Source organism: Pararge aegeria, chromosome 1 (genome assembly GCF_905163445.1).
Source record: "Pararge aegeria chromosome 1, ilParAegt1.1, whole genome shotgun sequence".
Lineage (NCBI taxonomy): Eukaryota > Metazoa > Arthropoda > Insecta > Lepidoptera > Nymphalidae > Pararge > Pararge aegeria.
Window position 1 is genome coordinate 3,973,985 of NC_053180.1, and position 24,375 is coordinate 3,998,359.

Sequence of the window (24,375 nt, forward strand, 5' to 3'; positions counted from 1 at the left end):
GCACAGTCGGCCTCCGCGTTCGACATCTATCTCTCTCCTACTTGAGTGAGCGATGCGACCGCGTGGACAGCTTCTATACAATAATACATTTACATGTTTTCGGCAAGGATGAAGTGCAGTGAAAAGTGAATGTGGTGTCAATTGTTTATAGCAACGATAATATCTATCAAACAAATAAAATTAAAATTTGCTTTTGAAAAATGCAACCATTCCATCAGTATTTTCTTACGACGTTGTCACGTTCAACTATCACCAGTAAGCCGCATTTACAGACAACCAATAGTTTTTTTTTTTTAATTTATGATCAGCCTGCCTATATCCAATGTGCCTAATAGTTTAAATGTTATATTTTAAAATAAGATTTTAGTAGCTATTAATTAATGTGACAATTTATTAATCTAAGCGTTATTTTTTTTTTTTTGACGAGAAGAAGGGCAATGGTATATTTAACAAATATAACGTAAAATAAACTATTTAAAACTAAATAAAATCTAAAACGTCCTCGAAACCACCGCAGCGGGGCACAGTTCCTAAGATGCTGGCAGTATTGCCCCTTTGGATGGCCAAACTAATTCGTTGGCCAAGGTAACTGCCCGCTCTAGGATCACCGGAAGACTCGATAACCCTTTTCGATAATTGTTTGAAAAGGGCTCTTGCCTCAGGACCCCACGGTCCCAAAGTCTCTACTCCAAAAGGCACAAAAATGAAGCTGCTATCCAGGTTTTTATATTTACGCCTCTTGGCCTGCTTGGCACTGTTAGCAGCCGCACCTACCATTGACGAGGTGGCCTGGAAGCGTTATTATTATATTCTTTTGACATCAATTAGTTGGGTTAGGTTAGGTAATAACTATTTTGTAACATTGCTTGCCAAATTACTGGCAATACACATTAATATTTTTATCATTATAAGAAAGGGTTAAGACCGTAGTCCACCACGCTGGCCCAGTGCGGATTAGTGCTCTCCACGACTTAAAACTCTCTCTCCAAGACTTAAAACGCATATAACTTAGAACAGTTATGGGATTCGCACTCGGTCCCCGGAAATTAAAGTCGAGCTCCTTCCCAATGCTCTAGAACGCTTCAAGAACGTATTAATAGAATTCCCCCAAATTTAAAAGCATTGTGGAGAAATTTCGGGCAGGGTGTTTCTCACGAGGTTTGCCCCCACCGTCTAAGTGTAAAGTGACATTTAATTTCTAAAAACCTAGCTGTGCCTTGTTTCCCGCGAATTCCCAACTACTACACCATTGGAATTCCCACGCGTTTGAGAACAATATAGAGATGATGAAGATTTCATCAAGTCCAAACCGCTAAGCTATCACCGCTTTTTCCTCTCAAATTACCTTGTCTCTAATGTATTAAAGATAAACAGAACGAAATAAAGTAGAAAGGAATACGTAGATGCTTTAGTAGGTACCTATTCCCTGTTCATTGAAAAGGTAGATAAAGTTTAGCTCAGATAAATTTAATATAACTTGCGAAAGATGAACGATAATATTGACTTTGAAACTGGGTTTTTGTTTGAATTTATCTACCGTCGATATATTATTTATATTGAAATCCCTATCCAAATCCCTATCCCTACTTAATATTATAAATGCCAATGTAAGTTTGTTTGTTACGCTTTCACGCAAAAAGTACCTAACCGATCCTCATGAAACTTATATAACATATTCTTGGAATTGTTAGAAGTAATATAGGATACTTTTTATCCCGACATTAAGCTCGGTTCCTTTGGGAGGAGGATGAAAATGTTTGACGATTTTACACCATAACTTCGACAAATTATAACCGATTGAAATAATTATTTTTGTACTATAGAGGTTATAATATGTGTTTAATTTTGCCCAAACTTTGTGTGGATCTGAATGTGGTTGGAGATAGAGGATAGAACTCCTCAGTGAACGGCAGCAAACCCCTCATTTAAGTCTTAGCGATACTGAATACATTAAATTTTTTTAGATCTACAACTAAACACAATCAAACGGAGACGAAGTCGCGGGCAACAGCTAGTATTATATATTGTAGTGGTGATAGCCCAGTGGGTAGGACTACGACTTCACTTTCGGGGGATCGAGTTTGAATCCCAGAGCGCACCTCTAACTTTTACATAACTAAGTTATGTGCGTTTTAAGCAATTAAAATATCACTTGCTTCAACGGTGAAGGAAAACATCTTAAGGAAACCTGCATACCTGGAGTTCCCCATAATGTTCTCGAAGGTGAGTGAGGTCCACCAATCCGCACTGTGCCACCATGGTGGAGAAAAGTTAGAGGTGCGTGCTGGGATTCGAACTCGGCTTCCCGAAAGTGAAGTCGAGCTTCTACCCAATGAGCTATCACCACTCAAGCCTCATATGCATGTAATTCAATATTATGGATATAAATTTTAATTAACGGCCTAGTGTTCGAGTTCGATTCCCACAACTGGAAAATATTTGTGTGATGAACATGAATGTTTTTCAGTGTCTGGGTGTTTATCTGTATATTATAAGTATTTATGTGTATTTCATTCATAAAAAAAAATATTCATCAGCTATCTTAGTACCCATAACACAAGCTACGCTTACTTTGGGGCTAGATGGCGTTGTGTGTATTGTCGTAGTATATTATTAGTATATTAAAAAATAAATTAAGAGAGGAAACTAAGAGATGAGTTGACGTTTATTGTCGACCTTTCTGGCTCAGTGTTGAACGTTTTGTGCTTATAAGTAGGAGGCTCTATAAACTGGCAGTGGCAATAGGGGAACAATTTATTTATTTATTTATTTTGAATTTGAATTTTGAATTTTGTATTATCATTAATCATTTTACATTATAGTTTATTGTCCGAGTACAGTTATCACTTATAGGTATACACAACATTGAAGTAATTCCGGTTAAAAATAATTTAATTAAATTAACTATTAATTCTTTGAAATACCTGTAGTCACCAGTTCGATTCATCAACTATCCCAGCAGTATTGGATAGAAGCAGGCGCTACTTTGCGGAATTCCATGATTTATTATGGAAATTAAGCCTAATTTTCATAATTTCCCAACAGTTGCTAAGCGGCGTTCACCTGTTTCTACATACAAAATATGGGATGATTTTACAACTTTCGCTATCAAATTATGCGTTTTGTAAGAGCATGAGGAGTTGGTAGCTTGTTGGATAAGTTAGTAATTCGGGCACATGGGTACCGAGACTAAGAGTTTCGGTACGATGCCGAGTGAATTGGTTGATGATGTTGAACTTAGACAAATTTATCCATATCAGTTTTTGCTAACGACTTAATCGTGAAAGCTCGCAAATCCGCTTTGGAAAAGCGGAAGGGTCTTTTGATCCCACCCTCCTAAGATAAAGTATACCTATCCCCAGCTGTTATTTTTAATTTCACTACAAGTTAGCCCTTGATTGCAATCTCACCTGGTGGTAAGTGATGATGCAGTCTAAGATGGTAGCGGGCTAAACTGCTAGAGATTATGGTAGTCGTACCCCTAAGCGGTTGCTACGCGACATCGCACCGGAACGTCAAATCGCTTAGCGGCATGTATTTGTCAGTAGGGTGGTAACAAGCCACGGCCAAAGCCACCCACAAGACAAAAGTATCCCACCACAAAAGAATGTGGCATGTGGGACAAAAGAATGGCAATTTTTTGATAGACAAACGGTTTGAAACCTTTAAACCCTTTTTCACTGAAACTAGGCGTCGAATCAAATGCCTCTTACTCAAGGCGTTGGCGTTACTTATTTAGGCATTACCTTGTTCGCCGTTTGTGAAAACGGGCAGTAGATGTTCTTGAACGCTTGACGGGTTAAACGGTATCGAATATGTATTCGTACGCCTGCAAACGAAGGACGTTTAATGAATCCCGCCGGTGGCAACCCTGGCTCGGTATCTGGGTCGAGGCGAGCGCTACGCGGTTGACGTCACAGTGACGTCAGCGCCCCTCCTCCGGCCACGCCTGTGCCGTGGAGCGTTTACTCTGTGTATTTGTTCACGCTGTATGCACTACACTGTGGCTATACGTCTGTTAATTTATGGCTTAGTTAGGCTGAGTTAGGAATTAATGTTTGTTCTGATTTTAGCAATTCTTAGTTTACGTACCTTATGGCATTTTTCGCTGAACCTAGGAACCTTTTTCTATGACCTTAATCGGATGCCTAATAATTCAGGAGATTATCTCTCTTATGTGGCGCCTAACGACGTTGGGCGCCGTCTAAAGTTCCAACACCGATTCGGCGGGTCGTATTGTTTAAGGGGTCGCTTACTTTACGCCTCAAAAGAAGGCCTAGAGTCACTTAGCGGGCAATGGAGAGGGCTACACTAGGAGTATCTTTATGTGATCAAATCAGATATTAGAAGATCCGTGGAAGAACTAGAGTTACCGAGATAGCTCAGCGAGTCGCTAAGCTGAAGTGGCAATGGACGGGGCACATAGTTTCCCAACTCTGAAAACCGATGGACGTTGGGGTTTTAAGGTGCTGGAATTAAGACCCTGCACCGGTAAACGCAGCGTAGATCGGCCCCCAACGCGGTCGACAGAGTACATCAGGCGATTGAGGCGCTGGTTTTGGAACTTTCTACAAACACCTATATCGATTTTTTTAAGAACCTGAAATTCGTAAGAAAAATGAAAAATATGATAATACAAACACAAATTGGCTCACTGGATCAACGAGGCAACCACAGTATAGTAAAAGAAAAGTTACTCAAGGAAATCGCCTCTTGCACTTGCATCCCATGATGTATATTGTTTTAATTAATATACATAAATACTTATAATATACATATAATCACCTAGACACTGAAAATATTTCATGTACATCTTACAGACATTTTTCCAGTTGTGGAAATCGAACCCACGGCCTTGGACCCAAAACGCCCACTGCGCCAATCGGCCGTCAAAATAATAATAATATAATTATTTGTTAATACAAATAAGGGCATAAAAACATTTTAATTTGATTAACGCGATGCTACGCCGTAGAAGTTCTGTAGAAACAGCGTAGAGGTGAAAAACATAGGCAGAAATAATTTAAAACTTATTATTTACCAACATCATATTGTAACTAAATATATAAAAATCCAATCCATACAACCCGATCCATCCATCCATTCGTGTGTGTCTCGCAAAAATCAAAATGGCTTGAACTGTTTTCTCGATCATAAACGTAAACAAAGCCTTAAGCACGAACGACAAGCGGATGGAGCTATGGTTTATCCAATTTCTGTGTTCACAATTGACCAATTCTGTACTCTAAATACAGCTCTAGGCTTTAGTGTTAAAGTTGAAATAGGCGTTTTAGCGTAGACCCAATTGTTGCGCGTACAGTCGTCAGTCATACCGACACCTAGCCGTAAACGCAAATGATAAGAAGGTAGCGTTAGAGTTGGTTGCATGGGCGTATCAACTTCTTGTGCTCACATATGACCAAGTCTTCACTCTAAATACAGTTCTAGTCTCTAGTATTAAGGTTAAAAATGGCGTTTTAACTTAGCGTAGACCTAGTTGTTATACCTGCAGTCATCACCTAGCCGTAAACGCAAATGACTAGAAGATGGCGTTAGAGTTAGTTGCACGGGTGTATCAACTTCTTGTGCTCACATATGACCAAGTCTTCACTCTAAATACAGTTCTAGTGTCTAGTATTAAGGTTGAAAATGGCGTTTTAACTTAGCGTAGACCCAATTGTTGCGCCCGCAGGTCACCTTCCTACCGGGTCACCAAGCCATCAATCGATGCGAGCGCAGAGCAGCCGCCGCAAGAGTTGCTGGAGTCGGTGCCCTCGTTCAAGGACAAGAAGCCGCAGCTGAAGGGTCCACGACCGCCAGTTGGGTCTAGCGTATCAGGTAAATTCGATCGATCAACCAATCGATCAACCAATCATCCAATCAAGTTTATTTTTATATTCTCTTAGTCGCCTCGTATGACACCAAAGAGAATAGGAAGGTGGTGACAACTCTATATACCACAAAAGTTAATAAAGAAGAAATGTATAAAGAAAATTGAAAAAAATAAAATTAAGTTACGTGCGTAACGTTTTCGAGCGAAACGTGCGTAGAGGGTACATTGCCGAAGATCTATATAATATGCCGCTTGGTATATAAGTATAAGGATTGAAGAAATTATAAATAACTCCATACAGTTTCTCCTGCTTTTCGCGGAGTATAGCAAATTAAGCTTAATTTTCATAACATATCATGGAATTCCGGGAATTAACGCCTGCTTCTATCCAATATATAAAGAATTTTTTGTCTAAACTCCGCTCAATCCAAAAGATAAACTGATGAAATGACAGCATGACCGAATAATGCTTCAATGGATTTCTTTTGTTAATATTGCGATCTTTCTTGAGTTTCAAATAACGTATACTCGTAGGTTTACTTTGGCCTGGCAAGTTTCTGTTTCCCCGAACAGTGTAGTTTTGTCGTAATATACACTGCGTATGAGTTTCCAAGGACAGGTTTTTATAAATCTCGGACTTAAAATGTTCCTCAAATGCATCTTCGTTAAATTTCAGACTCCATCTCCTTATCGTCGCCGGTAGCTTGCGCGTCTCCACGCGAAGATGTGGTGGGTCCGCCGATACCTGCCAATGTGGCTGAGCTGCCGGAAGAGCACCGTTCCTATCTGCTCGGCAGGATAACGGGCCAGCGGATTAGAAGACGACGGGCGATGGTCATTTACGTCTGCGCTGCGGATTCACAGGGTGAGCAATTATTTGCAAACTTATTTCTTGCTTTCTTTCTTATCTTATCATTTATATTTATATTTTTAAAATTGCACTATCCCGTTTCCATAATCATTCTCTTCTTTCATTAAGGGTTGTCTGGAGGAGATCGCTTGAAGCGATAAGACCGCCTTTGCGAATTTTTATTCTTCTTATATTTATGTTTTCAATTCATATTATCCTCATCCCTTAATTGTGTGCAATAAAGAATTTATCTATCTATCTATCTTATATTACAGTACAAGGTAATTTTAAATAGTGATAATTGAAATACCAAGATGATGAGTAAATGTAAAAACCATCGCCTATAGACAGATAAACAGAGCAACAGTTCACGGGGCGCGCAAGAAGCATATCAATTTGAAGCGTAGATGTTTAAATTAGCTCTACAAGTTAACACTTTACTGCAATCTCACCTGCTGGTAAGTGATGATGCAGTCTAAGATGGTAGCGGGATAACCTGTTAGGGAGTATGGTAGTCATATCCCTAATCGGTTTCTACGCGACATCGCACCGGAACACTAGATCTCGTAGCGGTACGTCTGTCGGTTGACAGCGCCATCTAGCCCCAAAGTTAGCCTAGCTTGTGTTATGAATACTAAAATAACGGATGAATATTTTTATGAATAATGAACATAAATAATTTTATTATATGATACATGATACATTAGGAAAACCAAAATTATTAAAACGTTTGGCACTTCGCTAGAAGGTGACTCGTAATCTGATGATTAGGTACCCCAACTTGGTTTTCTAAGTTCCTTAAATATTAACATTGGTAATGTAAGTTACTATTTCTAATTCGAAATTTATTTATTCATGCAGGCCTATCACAGGCACTTATGAAGCTTTCTTTTAATAATGCTCGTATGAAATTGGGTTATCGTACATACTAACCAGTGCATGCTGTGACTACCTATAAGTGAAATTATGTGTCATTAGTAACCTAAGGCTAGCTTTATTCATAACTATAATACATGTTATTTTGTTGGTAGTCCTAATAAAAATAAATAAATAAAAATAAATAAATTAAATATAGAAATACTTATTTAATACTATACTATACTATAGAAATACTAAATATACAGAAATTTTTACAGTTGTGGAAATGGAACCCACAGCCACCCACCGCCCAGATTCGGAAAGCTAATATTTTGAATTGCTAGATAGAAAATCTGTATTTTTTCCGTCCGTCAGGTTGCCTAACCTGTCTATTTAAAGGTGATTTTAATAAAATCGCAACTGATTTAAGAATGCACTGCTACGCCAGATGTACACAAATCTGAATAAAATCTGAAAATCTGTATTTTTTCCGTCCGTCAGGTTGCCTAATCTAATGGACAGATTAGGCCTAATCTAAAGGTGATTTTAATAAAATCGCAACTGAGTTAAGAATGCACTGCTACGCCAGATGTACACAAATCTGAAGATAAAAATACTTCAGGTCGAGCTGTTGATTATGTTTGATGTTATCAGCAATAATGTAGCTTTTATCTTCGCACGTACTACAGTGATAATGATTGATTTATTGGATAGGTACTTTATATTGATGGTTAGTTGGCTGATCTTAAAAACATAATTTTTTACACTACTCACTCTACAATGCCATATTACAATACCTGTTAACGAAAAATTCTAAAGTTCTAAATAATTTCAAGTTTATAAGCACTTTTGAAATGTCAAGTCAGTCTGTAAGGAAGGCAGATTCCAATGAGAAGAGATTGCTCTTTTTCAATATTTGACATTATTTTACAGTTTACAATGAAAAAATATATGTAATAAATTTTATATCTTGTGAGAGATGAGAGCGGATCCTGCTTCCATGCAGCCTTGTCGTTAATAAATTCATCAAACGTATAGTAACCACGATTTATTAAATGTATTTTAACACATTGTTTTAACTTATGCAGGTCCAAATTACCTTGTGAATAATAATATAAAAGCCACAAATGACTTCTGCACCTTTCGCAAACGATATGTATATGTAGATGTCACTAAATTACGTCTATTTCGATAAAGGCGGTTGTTTATATCCACTTTTCGTTTATAAAGATAAAGTACGACGAGTATAATACTCATGAAGCTTAGCAGGATTGTTATGTCTTGGGTTGTTGTGTCTTTAAATCCTAATTTCAAGAACGTCAAGGTATTTCGTGTAAAACTGTAATTTCCAAATAATAAAACATCTATTCTAATTTTACAAAGAGGAATGTTTTTTTTTGTTTGTTAGGTACAAATAGGCTCCGAAATACTGGTGGACTGGTAATACTGGTGGACTGTGGACTGGTTTTTTACCATTATTTATCTTCGCTGAAAGAAAACTACTCTATCAGGAAGTAACAAGTTTTTGTATCACTCATGCGGGTAAAGTAGTATCTTGACGCTCGCTGTTGCGGTTGAAAAAGAACCGTTTGCCCATTTTAAAATATTGTTTAAGTGCGACAAGAAAACTTGTCGCACTCAAATTTTAAAATGGGCAAACGGTTCTTTTTCAACCACAAGAGCGAGCGTACTACTTTCACCGCATGAGTAATACAAAATAGTATGTGCAACAAGTGCGACATCGATTACCCACTCAAGCGAATGACCGCACTCGCTTCTCTCGTGCGTTCAACTTCGCTTTCGTGGGCAATCGACAACTTGTCGCACTAGTTGCACAATATACTAATGTCACAGCCTGATTGATCTTACAGCTTATAAGTACTCTAATGTCTCTCTAAATCGTTTTTTCTCCTTCTAACTGACAATATAGTTTTGTATTCGCAAGTAGTGGCAGTCTTTAAGTGGGTCTACAATATTACATTTATATGTTTTTAAATTTTTGTTTAGTTTTTAAGAGTTGTTGTTGTAACCTGTTGATTGTCCCTTAAATAAATAAATAATTAAATTATTAATGTCGAAAAAAATTGGAGATCTTTAAAAAAAAATGCCATAATGTTACATTATTGCAATTTTCTTCCGGGAAAGTACCGTCGCCATTCTTATTTCTGCCGCTCAGCTCATTTTGCAATGCTGTGTTCCGGTCTGAAGGGCGTGGTTGCCGGTGTAACTAAAGACACATGAGGCTATTGACGACCGACTGGCGCAGTGGGCAGCGACCCTGCTTTCTGAGTCAAAGGCCGTGGGTTCGATTCCCACAACTGGAAAATGTTTGTGTGATAAGCATAAGTGTTTTGCAGTGTCTGGGTGTTTATATGTATTTTCTAAGTATTTATGTATATATAATTCATAAAAATATTCATCAGTCATCTTAGTACCCATAACACAAGCTACGCTTACTTTGGGGCTAGGTGGCGATGTGTGTATTGTCGTAGTATATTTATTACAAGCCCTGTGAATTGTTGCTCTGTATATAGACGATAGTTTTACACCTAGCATTAGGTGGGCAAATATTACAACAAAAGAAATTGTTAATGCTCTTAAACCCTACTTAATATTATAAATGTCAATGTAAGTTTGTTTGTTACGCTTTCACGCAAAAACTACCAAACCGATCCTCATGAAACTTTGTACACATATTCTTGGAAATGTTAGAAGTAATATATGATACTTTTTATACCGACGTTAAGCTCGGTTCCTTTGGGAGAGGGTATGAAAGTGTTTGACGATTTTGCACCATAACTCCGACAAATTATATCCGATTTAAATAATTATTTTTGTACTATAGAGGTTATAATATGTGTTTAATTTTGCCCAAACTTTGTGTAGATCTCATGAATGTGGTTGGAGATAGGGGACAGAACTCCTCAGCGGACGGCAGCAAACCCCTCATTTAAGGCTTAGCGATACTGAATACTTTTAATTTTTTTTGGAACTACAACTTCATTGAACGCCACATCAAAAAAAATCAAATGCAAACGAAGTCACGGGCAACAGCTAGTAAATAAATAAATTTCGCACAGTCCTTATCCCGACATCATAATATAACGTCAAAGTCAAAAATATCTTTATTCAAGTAGGCCCATAGAGAACACTTATGATACACAAACTAAGCCGGGTGTTTTAATTTTTGGTATCACCATCTCACATTTTCATCGTCTTTTATAACATTACCGCCATGTAGAGCAATATACTATTTCAGCGCTTATAATTATTATCTTTATCAACAGACTGCTGTGCGGAGAAGGGCGCCTTGCACTGCGGGGTAGCGGCAAGGTTGCGGTCTCGAGCTAGGAAGCGCGGCTGGAGGGTTCACGTGGCCGACTTGCACTGGCGCTCGCCACTGGAACAGCAACGCGACCATAGGTTTCCGGTGCTATGCATCGCTGAGCTGGCACGTAAGTAAATCTCAATCAATCAATCATTCAATCGATCTTTCAATCAATTTTTATTTTGCTTGAATATGGCACATGCACTTGTTTACATAGGTGTTAATTAATTTTTATGAGTGTCACTTATCCTGCTAAGATTTGCGTGCAAAAATTTGTCGTTAATCGTTTTATCAATTTTAATAACAAGTCACATTTCAATAATTAAAAGTAAAAACACAAAAAAAATATCTTCTCTTCTTATAGATATTGGTGGTTCTTTTAGACAATAGTACGGAATTTGACCACTTTTTGACGGACACCTGCTTGATGACGATGGGAAAAACATCGCTTTTTAATAGAGTTACACTTCGCAGGGCACGCAATATGGTTTGTCATCATTTTGGGAGGTTGTAAATGTATGCATATGAATTTTTCCCATGTTTATGCCGTGATTTGAAGCTTATGTAGCCAGACATTGGTAATCTTGGTTTCAGCTTAGTAAGTTTTCTTACGGCCTTGAACTAAAACACATTTGTTGCCAAACTGACAGCAAGAAAAACATTGTTAATTCCAAATGGGTTTTAAGTCTCGGATAGGTTCACATCCTAAGCTGGACTCTTAGGATGTGAACCTATCCGAGACCTATCCTAGACCTAGTTCATCTTTAAAGGAAAATAACTTGTACTAATAACCTCCAAATCGTTTTCCAGGTCAGTCGGAACTAGGTGCCGTAGTACCAGTATTGTTCCTCAACTCAAACCTCGGGACGCCGCTGTTACCTCACACGCTAGAATGTGCTGACTTCAAGGCGGCGCTCGAAGCTGCTGAAGACGAGAATGACAAGAGCTTGCTTAATAAATGGTATACAATACCTACTCATTGCAGATCATAGTTTCATTAGAAATTGGACATTATCGAGTATAATATTTGCTTAAGGAAATATTTATTATTATTAACATGACTTGATACTGCTTTCTCCATTCAGAGTTTTTTATTTACAATTTCTTTATTTTTTTTTTATTCACATTCACATTTCACACTTTATTTGTACACTGAAAAAAATGCTTCTTATTTCTTTCACAAATAAGATTTCCTGAAACCATTTAAATACAGAACTTGGTCCTGTTCGCTCGATTAACGAAATGTTAGAATCCAATTTCCGCAATTACTTTATCAATAGAAACGAGACCATACAATTAAAAAAAAATTCTCAGTAATTCCGCATAATATTCTAAAACACTTATGTTTTGTCCGCAGGTACAATCTAGATAATGGCACTACACCACCATGCTACAGGTTAGTGCGAGGCGCGCCGGCTCGCTGGCGACGGGAAATGGCACGCACGTTGAGTGTCCTCGTGCGGACCTTGCCCCAGGAAGCCTGTGACGCCTACCTCACGACTGTATTAGAACAGGTATAACCTACTCGGGGGCAAGGAAAGAAAATAACCTTTGCTAGGCATAAATTTTTTTAAAACTTACGAGTATTTTTGCACGGGTGGAAATAGTACTCAAAAAAAGTGTGTGCGTGTAACCTTTACGCGCGATTGAAGTAAAACTTTTATTATTATTTATTGACGAAAAAAATAAGATACGTTAAATATTTATTTGGCTGTTTCTTCATAGCTTTGTTACCTATATTCGCGTCGAACATTGCACCGAGCCACAGTATGATTTCTTACCAAAAAAGCTGCAGATATCCTATTTTACGGAGTAAACTTCTTTTACTCTCTGTTGCTGTACAAGGAAGGGACATGTAAATAGTCTCCATTGTCTATAACCAGGGGATGATTATTTGGTCCCCTGCCTATCCTAGCCATGCTGTTGGACCAGTAAAAGTCTGAGGATGACGTTGATAACCCTTATCATTCCAGGCGATTCACTACGTATAAACCAACACGGACAGTAACAGTCACTCGTTTCTTAAATGTTACGCATTGCTAAGCCATAAAATTGTCAAGACAATACACTGATCGTCCTATTAAATATACACGCTCAACACCATTACCACTTAGTGTTTCGGCGGTTATCTGATAATTTTGGATTGATAGACAAAGAATGTTTATATTCAACTTTTAGATATAATGTTTACAGTTTCTCAAAAAATTTATTTAGGTAGTAGAAATTGATTTAAAAAATTTATTTTTATTTATAAATTTTCTAAAAAAATTCATAACGTAAGAAGCCTTGCACACTAAAGTACATGTTTGCAAAATTTCACAATATAATCTTTAGTAACAACGAAGTTGTCGATTTTTGATCCGAAACAGACCTCGATTTTTCACAGTGGTGAAGTCACTACAAACGGACATACTTGACGTTTCAATAAGTTAATGCTTGATTTTTCTTGTATTTTGAATTATGAATTTTCATAAAGCTTAATTTTCTATACTCCCCAAGCAGGGGCATTTGAACAATTTCGAAGTAACTGTTAACAAATTGTTCATTCATTCGAGTCAACATCCAATATTGAGTATATTACAGGAAGTCCAACATACGGTCCTGATGAGCTCAGATGCGGCACGTCGTTGTGTGTGGGTGTGCCGGGCGGGCGCTGCGCCGGACACCGACCCTGATGCGGACCACAATCGCGAACTGCAGCGGAGACTAGTCAACTTGCAGAAGGATCTCAAGGTGACGAGAACGACGATAATTAAGTTTACTACCCTTAATACAAGATTTGCGAGCTCGCAATCGAGGAGTCGTTTTCGAGTGTTAAACTTTGAATCGTCAAAGTAAAATGGACCTAATGGAACTTAATTCAGAGTCGCAAATCCTTTACTTCTAATTTCTGTTTTACATACGTTCATTCAAAAGCCCGAGCTAAAGAATTGCAGGCAAATTTGAACTATAACGTAATAAAAATAAGATCCAAGTTACTGCGATGTTCAAATATTCCACACTCGAATTCTTCTAAGGCTCCAGAGGTATTTCAGATCATTTAGGCCAATGCTTCAACAATTATAGTGACCAACGTAATCCAACGTAATTGAATAGTATATAGAAGGCATTATCAACAACAGCCTATATACAGTCCTTTGCACGTCAAACTTTATAACCCCAAAAAATGAATGGGAACTCCTAAGTCAATGAAAACTCTACTATTGTACATGATAAACAATTCTCATCATGAACTCTTTGGTAATTTTTGCAGCTAAACCTTAGCGAACGCAACATAATCCGCGCCAGCATCCGCGGTCGTCCGAACAACGGGTTCAGTGACGACGAGTACACCAGCGGAGTGAAGGCAGCGCTGGGTGATCGACTAGATGCGCTATTTGACGCGCTCGTTAGCGAAGCAGAAACACCCGCTGGATATTGTGGTATACCCACCAGGTAACTAACTAAATTCTAAATACCCACAAGTACAGAAATCCTTTGTGGGGATTGGTATATGCTTTTATAACATGATACCTATGGTAATATTAGATCTACCTTTACCTAAGTTAAAACACATTCAACAAACCGTGGTTACTACACGATTGATGAATTCCTAACGAAAAGGCTGCTTGGAAACAGGCCACTCCGCTCTCATCTCTCACAAAACAGAAAAGTTTTAAAGATTGTTAAACTTTAATCTGCTGAGTTTCTTGCCGGCTCTTCTCAGTGGAATCTGCCTTCCGAACCGGTGGTAGAGTCACGACAAACAGACTGACTTGACGTTTCAAAAGTGCTTATTTATTAGGCCTACTTGAAATAAATGAATTTTGAATATTTTAATTTGAACTATAAGCACAGAGTTTATGAGAATTTGACTTTTCATTTTAATTTTGCTTTAACAAAACGTTTACGTATTTCCTTTTATTATTAAGTTATTCACACACTTGTTCATTTCCTTGCAGTCTCTTCGATGAAGTGAGTGAGCATCTCGCATTTTGTCAAAAAGTGACTCAATGTACCTCCAACCGAGAAATCACACTAAATGAGCTGAAAACGTGAGTTACATTATTTGATAGCGATTATTTCAATATTATCAAATTAAACTTTATATTACTTTTATCAGGATGTTTATATCCTTATGTGTTGGTTAATCCTTATGTGTAAAGAACTGAATAGCATTTCTGTTTTTTGTATTAAATAAAACGCCACACCAGGCTGCTCCAAATTGTTCTGGTGGATATTAACGATTTATTGTCATGCTAGGCGCTAGACTAGACCAGTATCGAGAAACTAGGACCCCTATAATAAACTACCCGACCCTATAAGAATGTACCTACAAAGTATGGAAATGGATAAAGCATTTTATATATTCCGGGCTGGTACTGAGAATTTGTAAACGGAATAACTTAATATACGAAACAGCTTTTGACCGACCTGCGAATCGAACTTGCTTTATAAGGCATGTTGAACATTTCAATTAGAATTTTCATACAAAGAGTGGTGTTCCGAAATCTGTCTGTGTTTATTCGTGGTCTAGCCTTGAACGGTAATAGCCTCGTGGTAAGAGCATAGGCCTTCTTTTCGAGGGGACCTAAATATAGGTTCCAACCCCGGCATGCACACATAACTTTTCGGAGTATGGTTACATATCACTTGTTTCCTGTATGTAGTGGGCCAGTAATTACTTGATGATCAAGCCTCGGCCTGTGTCATACTATAACTGTATGCCCATTTTCTACGGACAAGGTATCTCATATGACATAACTTGTCTATGGTTGCTTGCCCATGGTGTGGTATTTTGAGTTTGTATTATAATATTTTTGATTTATAGTATGAATTTAAGGTTATTAAAAATAACTAAATAATATTTTTTCATTTGTCAAATACAAATCTGTTTACGAGTCCCATAAACTTTATGATACCAACTCTAATTATCACACCTCGCAAGGCAATGAATTCAAGTTTTGTAGGGATTTTTTTTTACAATCTGTACTCTATGGTTCGCGCTTCACAGGCTCCGGTGAGTGACAGGGATGCCATTAAACGTTAGAGCGAGATAGCAATATTAGAACAAACAGAATATTTTATTAAGATACGTCGTGTGATAAACGACTAAGACACCGGGAGGTATCGTTGTATCGTTCTAGTCCATGTAGGACTGGAGACTGGAGTGTACCGATAATGTAGTCGTATTTATATCGAAATACCCACCAACTCAATGTTATGAACGTTGGCTGTTAATCAAATATAATTTTAATTGTTTCTTGAAAACTATTTATACATAATAATTATTAACGTATGAATTTATAGTTATCAAAAGTTTAATTATTTACCCACTTTATAAAATTACTGTAACAGATGTTACTTATTCAAATCATAAAAGCCTCTAGAGACTCCAGTACAACATTACTTACCCGCTAAGCCATTTGTTTCGCATTTTATAGTATGTCTTGACATGCTTGACCTTTCAATACTAAGTTAGGGCTAAACTTTATTATCCGCCAAATCGATAGTGTAACATTAGACTACGCCTTACGTCATTAGATATCACATGAGAGTTCGTTAACCGTTTCGTTTCTCTAGAAATCACTTAAATCACTAGGCATCCGATTAAGGCGTTTCCTAGTTTTAGTCTTCCGAGTTACATCAACGTACTTTTACTTGTACAGATATATCCGTGGAGAAAGCGCAGTGCCATTGGCTCTTCTAGGTGGCGCTGGTTGCGGCAAAGCCACGCTATTGGCGCGTGCGGCTGCACTAGCTCCCTCTGTGTTACCAGATGTCGCCCTCATATTAAGGTGAGCGGTATTTTTATTACTGGTAACCCTTTGTTTACGTTATCTCACTTAGTATACCAGCACGTTTAAACCTTACAAATAAAAATAAAATTGAATAAACCACTTTGCCTGTTATTAGTAGTTTTAAGATGGCCGCTAGATCCTTGTGACAGGCGTAAATCTTGCGATGTTTGCTGTCAAACGTAACTTTTGTTACGGTGCATTTTTTGCCATTGCCCGGGTATTTTACAAATCACACGGGTACTTACCTACCGTTTTTTTTCTGGGTTAATAAGTAGCGTAGCTATCGCATTATAATATTAGAGATAATTTGTATAAAAATTATACATATATTGTATACAAAATTTTACGCAAAAGCTAAGTTTGACAGCAAAGATACGTAATCTCTGATACTACTCCTAGTTTATAGTATCCGGAGCACTTTCAAACAAGGTAGAAGTTCGTCGGTTCAAACCCTTTTTTCTTACTTGTCTTATAATATAAACAATATTTTTATTACTTTTTAGTAAAGAATGTTTTAAAAATTAAAAAAGAACAAGTATGATAAAATAAATAAAACCAAACAAATAGCAAGAGATTTTCTTTTTAAATCTCTTTATTATTTTCGTAACAATTCGAACTAAGCTTTACTCTTAAAAACTAATAAAATAGTAGATTGTTCAACGATGGGTAATGTCTTACGTTACAGGCGTCGGGATAAAACCAAAGCAAACAAGGAATTCTAGTGTAACTCCCGAGCGTAGCCAGAGCATAGCATCTAGAATCTTGAGTGTAGCGAGGATTTTAGGGGTAAAACGAAGGCAGCTTAACCCTGAGTTGAATAGCTACTCTAATTTTCACACCTAGCGAGGCAATGAAATCAAATTTTGGAGGGATTTTTTTGACAATCTATATACTCTACGGTTCGCGCTTCACAGGCTTCAGTGAGTGACAGGGATGTCATCATACGTTAGAGCGAGATGGCAATTTTAGAACAAACAAATTTTATTGAGATACGTCGTGGCGTTGTTTCCAACTCAAATGATAAAAGCCCCTTGGGACTCCAGTACAACATTACTTACCCGCTAAGCCTATAGTATGTATTGACGTACTTGATATTTTAATACTAGGCTATTTAATAAAGCATTGTCGAGCGAGTGGTGTAAAAAAAATTAAGTAATAAATTATAAAGATATAAATTATAAGACAGGTAAGAAAAAATAGACTACGAGTCCTAACGGGTTATATTGCAGAACGAGGTTAGAAACACGTATTATTTCACACATCCTCACTAGTCTGCATTTATATCTAGATTTTAAAGTTCACGCTTTAAGTTAAATTATTCAGAAAACAAAGTATCTATCTAATCAAGGCCAATTTCCAATCGTAAGATAACTCATAAGGAACTCACAAATCAAATTCGATTGCGATTCCGTGCAAATCTACGTCCTACGGTTTGCCACCGCAGTTGGATAGCTTTGGCCTGAGATTAACTGGAGAAAAAGTGTGATAAAATTCCTATTTAAAACTGTAGAAACTAGAAATATCATATTTTACGCAATTTATTATATTCGGCCGTTGAGAGCCGCAAGGAAGCAGCAAAACAAGTCTATTGAATACTAATATACACCTCAAAACTAATGGCAGATAAAAAAATCTCGATTTATATTCAAAAAACTCAAAATTCATTTATTTCAAGTAGGCCTAATATAAGCACTTTTGAAACGTCAAGTCTGTCTGTTTGTAGTGATTCTACCACCGGTATAAGTATAAGCGATTTGATGAACCTTGACGATTTAAAGCCTTTGTTTCTTGCAGCGAACGACATAATTAGGAAAAATTACCTGCATAAATAGTATGTTTTTTTTTAATAAATTAATACTTAATATTGAAAAATCGTAGAATAAAATTTGTTACTTTTAATGAGAGGCACAACAAGAGTGAAAGCTTTCTATTATTTATTTTGACCCTGTATATAGGTATCAAGACTTTGTACCTACTGCTCTCTGAATATGTTTCTCCTGACCATTCATTACGTATGCTAGCGGTGGTAGAGTCCCTACAAACAGACTGACTTGACGTTTCAAAAATGCTTATTAATTAGGCCTACTTAATTAATGAATTTGGTTTTTTTTTTTGAATTATGGATTTATGTCTGGTAAAGTTTTTTTTATCTGTCCTGCCCTTCAGCCGCCGATGTGTCGACCACTTTTGTTCCGTTGCCCTAATTTGAATTGCTCCGGCGTAACGTTTTTTACATTGTATATTTCAATGAATTTATAATGATAAGTACTAAAAAAGAAACTATTCCATAGGTTCGTAGGACTGACGCCGCAGTCAAGCAGCTCGCACCAGCTTCTTAAATCAATCTTGGACCAACTACACGTGCTGCACACTGGCACCGTGTACCGGGGACGTAATGTACGCACAAACATACATATATGCATATATACAATCACTAAGCTTAACGTTTGCTAACAGGCACCTTTTGCGCTTTGCAAGTTAATATTCGTTTCTTCCATTCAGGCTTGCAAACCTTCTTAACGTAACGTAACGTTCAGTTAAACCGGTTTCTTCCGAACAAAATTGCTTGGGATCGCTATATCAAACCACTCTAACCGGTTTCTTGCGTCGTATGAACACGAGGTCAAAATAATTAAGACTTAATCCACGCCAGCGCGCTTCTGTTATACGCCCCACAAATAGGAGACATACGAAATCGAACAAGAGCAGTCAATCAACCCAGTCTTTGCTCACGCAAGGAAATCGCGCACGCTCATAATAATTTTTTTTCGTTACCAAATACTTAGAAATTAAAGCGAATTAACACCACCAATCCGCACTGGGCTACCTTGGTGGACTACGGCCTTAATCGCTTCTTATTGTGTGGGTCGGTATTGGGTTGATATGATTATGAAAGCGAATTACTTTATAAATAAAATCGCTTTAATTTATGCTTATCACATAATTTACTCTATCTAGTACCAAAAAATAATCGGTTTTCAAGCCGTGGTGAATTTAACCTAACTTTTCTTGCTAGGAGAAGATCGCAACTCAGCAAATGCTTGCATTGATCTAATCCAGGGATAGCGAACCATTGGCAATTGAGAGAACTGTAACTACATTGATTGGTATATCCGACAGAAGCAGGTGCATTTTTTCGGAAGTCTAAGAGTAACAGTTTGCATAAAGCTTAAAATTAAATCTAAATGCATAAGACGACGACATAAAAATAGCATTTACTTGGAATTGTTCGCCATCCCTGATCCAATCACTCGTACAAATGCAAATTTCTTATATCCATGACCATACTTATAGCATTGTACTGTATCGCTGCTGGGTACAGGCCTCCACTCTCATAGACAAAGCTCGCGATACCTCGCGTATCATATCCTTCTTAATATTATAAATGTGTAAGTTCGTAAGGATAGATGTATGGATGTTTGTTACTCTTTCACGCAAAACCTACTGAACCAATTTGACTGAATATTGGAGTGGAGATAGATTATGATCTGGATTAACAAATAGTGTGCTTTTTTTCCCCGGGAAAATGGGCGATTCCCGCAGAATTAGTGAATGACCAAAAGCCGCGTTTGAAGCTCCACGGATTTACAGAATCGCGAGCCCCGGAAATGATTATTACTAGATGTTGTTGATCCAACGCGCGACCGCTTAACGTTTCTAAAGTAATCGTGCGGTAAGTGCCGGAGTGATCTGGTCTCAGAATTAACGGGTCAACAGTGTCACGCTTGTGTCGGCATTTACCAAAAGATCAAAGGCTTAAACTACTGTATCCCTTTGGAATACTTTGCTTATATCATGTTTTGTTTGAATCAGGAAGCCAGCACGTTATCTTCAGCTCTAGCGAGACTCCTAGAAGCGATGGGCAGGTCACGACCAGTACTGCTGTGTATAGCGGGAGCGGATGCATTGCGAGGGGCCCGCTGGTTACCCTCGCGGCTTCCGGAAAATGTGAAGATGATCGTCACTGTGACTGAAGGTAGGTTGGACAGGCCGATATCACTCGTTTTTGTAAGAAGAGCTAGCTGGTAAAGCATTTTGTGATAGAGCTCGTACGGGGAACTACCACCGCTATTTCTGCCGCTAAGCAGCATTGTTGCAATGTTTCGGCGTAATTACATAAATATATGAATATAAATGTACGACAGTACACACATTGCCATCTAGCCCCAAAGTAAGCGTAGCTTGTGTTATGGGTAATAAGATAGCTGTTGAATATTTTTATGAATATAAGACACATAAATACTTTTAATATACAGTTGAACACCCTGACTCTGAAAAACAATCATGTTCATCACACAAACATTTTCCACTTGTGGGAATCGAACCCACGGCCTAGGACTCAGAAATCAGGTTCGCTGACATTACCGACACATGCGCACAGGGCGGCACATTGCAGGAAATTTCATTTCTGTATAGTTAAGGAAAAAGTTGCAATAAGCGCATTTTATATTTACAGAAAAGGATGAACCATCCAGTTCAGCAATAATGGCCGTGCTATCATCAGAAGATGGTCCCAAAGTCGTACGAGCCCCTCCGGTTGGGCCAGAAGAAGCTAAAGCTGTGTTAGCGGCGTGCGCTGCCACTTATAGTAAAACTGGTGCAGCCTCACCTCCGGAAGAGGCTCTGAAAGCCGTTCAAAAATGCACCTTACCGCTCTATGCCAAGGTATAACACACACACATGCACGCACACTCACACAAATACACAAACACACACATGCCCGCACACACAAACACACACACATACTTATACACATAATAAATTAAATGTTGATAATGTAAACTTCTATATCGCCCTCTCGCCCCAAAGTAAGTGTAGCCTGTGCTATGGGTACTAAGATAGATGTTAAATATTTTTAAGAATATAAACATAAATACTTCTAATATAGGAACAGATAAACACCCAGACACTGAAAAACAATCATGTTTATCACACAAACGTTTTCCAGTTATGGAAATCGAACCCACGGCCTAGGACTCAGAAAGCAGGGTGTGTGGATGTGTTCTCTCTGTTTTTTCTCTAATCTCGATGCACATATGGGAAGACACTGACCCCCAAGATACGGGACACATATACTAGGATAGTTTGGGGTTCCAGGGTAATTTTAGAAAAAACATTGTACTTTTAAGCGAATAAAAACTATTATTATTATTATATATTTTTGTGTAAATCTCGTAAGTTTTTAAAGGTCATTCTAGTCATTAGTCTTTATTCAATAAGTTTTTTGTAAAGTCATTTTCATGAGGTATTCCAGTCATTTATATGCATTTTTAATTTATAAAATATTCCAGACAAGATCAACGCTCTACTACAGTCATTTTGAAGGTTTCTTTAAACTTGTAGAAGCCGTCAATTTTAATTAATATTAATAAGCCGTTAATTTTAATGGAAAATCATTCTTAAACCAAGGTCATATTATAACAGTTTGCTTTATCTGCTTGGACGATACAGTATTAAATTAATTTTAATTCACTATGAGTAAAAAGTGACTATAAGAATGAAGAAAAATTTGAGAGAGTAATTTATTTATTAAGAGCACTAAAAACATGCATATTACACGTATAGTAATTACATAATAATTATAGCAGCTATTAATCACAGTCCATAATAAAAGCTTATCATTCTTTCAGATCTTAGCGTGGCAAATATCGCTGTCAGCGGAAACGTTTACCGAGCAATCTGAACCGGAGACGGCCCCCGAACTGGTCATCTCTGAGGACCTGGAAGGCCAACTGGAACAGATACTTATCACCACAGAAGCTGCCCTAGGGATGGAGAGAGTTAGGGCGTGCTTGTCTTTGCTTACAGCGGCCAGACGAGGACTGGATGATACGGAAATATTGGATCTGTTGGCACATGATGATTTGTTTAGAAGCGAGGAAACGTATTGTGAGTATTACTTACGTTAACGTTTGGCACATTCATCTTCACCAGCTTATTAATTATGTCCTACAGCAGTTGAACGCAGGTCTCTTCTATCTAAGAAGGAAGAATTTTATGTAATAGTCACACCACGCTTTGTAATGTCATTTTTCATTAATTTTTATTTTTTAGTTAACTTATCTTCTGCTATGTAACATGTCTATTATTTCTAATATCAGCACAAATATTTTTGTTTTTATACCTACCCTTATTTTTATTTTTATTTCTTGTTATGGAAGAGCGGTGTCTTCTGATACAGGGGTAGTAATACTACCCTTAAAGGAAGGCTCCAGCCATTAGTGTTTACAGTAATTTTATTTACCCAAGTAAACTATTTTTATTTTTATTTATTTTTTCGCTGCTCTAATGCGGGTTGATGGGCTTTCACGATTATTATCACTTGATATTAATAACGCTCTGCGTACCACGAAGGTGGACACCGCTAATTTCCTAACTTCAGACTGGTACTGGGAATGTTTAAATGAAAAATCGAATACCTAACATTTCTTGGCCCGACCCATAACTCGAACCTAGGACCGCGTGATCCGTTGTTGAACATGCTAACACTTTTTAGTTAGTTTGGAGCATCGCTATACCAAAACGAATATATGTATTAAAAAAAATACGCAATGCTAGAGATTAATTCTGTAAAAAATGTGTATCAATAAAGTCCCATAGTCACAAATCCCTAATCAAGTAACTTATAAGAATCCTGATTGAATTGCAATATGGATTATCAATGGATGAATTAATTTTTCAACAAAACTATAAATCATGATGAGTATTTTTTTATGAGTTGAATAATTTGTCCACAGTTCCATGGGCACCAGGGGCGCTTTTATGGCCCCAGTTGGGCGCTCTTTTGGCCCCATGGTTGCGCTGGGACTCGAGAGGAGCGGCGCGATGGCGGGATGCGGCGCTCGCGGTCACTGCCACCGACAGATACGCGGCCCACGTGCACGCTGCGAGGCAGATACTTGTTGATTACTTTGAGGTCAGTAATGGGCCAAAAAACGACCAACATTTTGTCACATTAGAGGTAATAAAGGAAATAATGTCGAAAAATTTACTTCTAGCAGTTTGAAACTCCTTTTTTTTCTTGTTTTATTCCTGGAATTGTTTCCGTACTGTTTCTAAATGACTATTATACGTATGCCGTGTGGTGCCGGCAAAACAGTATACAGTTGTCACTACCCCTCCTCTCCCGGTGTTGTACGAGGTGATTAAGGATGTATAACGGAGAACGGGCACCAGTGTCCTCTGTGCTATTAGTTCCATCAGCTGCAATCGCCAACTTGTCTGCCCAGGGTGGTGATTATGGGCAAACCCTCACGTTGGGAGAGCTGTTCGTCCTACTGCACTGGACAAACACCTTCTTTCAGACTTTTGATGTTGTACGTAGGGTAGCTGATGTTGCCCTCCGAACATCTGACCTCACTCTAGAAGTTTAGCACTCTCCCTGGTCGAGTGTTTAAGAGTTTAACGCGATGGAGCCAAGATTTACTGCGCGTTGGTCGGATGTACCGTTGCAAACCTTTAAATGTATCAATATTTCCTTTTCTCAGTTTAGGAGGAATGAAAGAATTTCCGGCTTATAATGTTATTTAAATACAATTTCAGGGTGCATGGTTCGTAGAAAACGACCCAAAAATGACCGGCCGATTAATTTCACAAGAGAACAAATTTTCCGATGAATGGTGAGTTTTATTTTGATTACTTCATTCTTCTTCTTCCGTCTTTATGGGAATAACTGAATACTAATAAAGCGATAGATAACCTACGTGAAGGTCATGGTAGGTAATTG

General features: G+C 37.8%; 1 protein-coding gene across 2 annotated transcripts in view; it reads left to right on the plus strand.

Moving 5' to 3' along the window:
* The window catches only part of LOC120637328 (NACHT and WD repeat domain-containing protein 2), a 73,252-nt gene that overhangs the window by 38,913 nt on the left and 9,964 nt on the right, over positions 1 to 24,375 (plus strand). Inside the window, exons 2-16 of one of the 2 annotated variants that reach the window (XM_039909125.1) lie at positions 5,672 to 5,838; positions 6,510 to 6,698; positions 10,829 to 10,996; positions 11,680 to 11,830; positions 12,227 to 12,383; positions 13,453 to 13,602; positions 14,123 to 14,304; positions 14,811 to 14,903; positions 16,518 to 16,646; positions 18,941 to 19,046; positions 20,463 to 20,625; positions 21,106 to 21,314; positions 22,280 to 22,538; positions 23,387 to 23,565; positions 24,192 to 24,268. In XM_039909125.1, coding sequence (XP_039765059.1) covers positions 5,672 to 5,838; positions 6,510 to 6,698; positions 10,829 to 10,996; positions 11,680 to 11,830; positions 12,227 to 12,383; positions 13,453 to 13,602; positions 14,123 to 14,304; positions 14,811 to 14,903; positions 16,518 to 16,646; positions 18,941 to 19,046; positions 20,463 to 20,625; positions 21,106 to 21,314; positions 22,280 to 22,538; positions 23,387 to 23,565; positions 24,192 to 24,268 — 2,379 coding nt within the window. The remainder of the gene's footprint in view (positions 1 to 5,671; positions 5,839 to 6,509; positions 6,699 to 10,828; positions 10,997 to 11,679; positions 11,831 to 12,226; positions 12,384 to 13,452; positions 13,603 to 14,122; positions 14,305 to 14,810; positions 14,904 to 16,517; positions 16,647 to 18,940; positions 19,047 to 20,462; positions 20,626 to 21,105; positions 21,315 to 22,279; positions 22,539 to 23,386; positions 23,566 to 24,191; positions 24,269 to 24,375) is intronic. The other variant, XM_039909133.1, reaches the window with a different exon arrangement.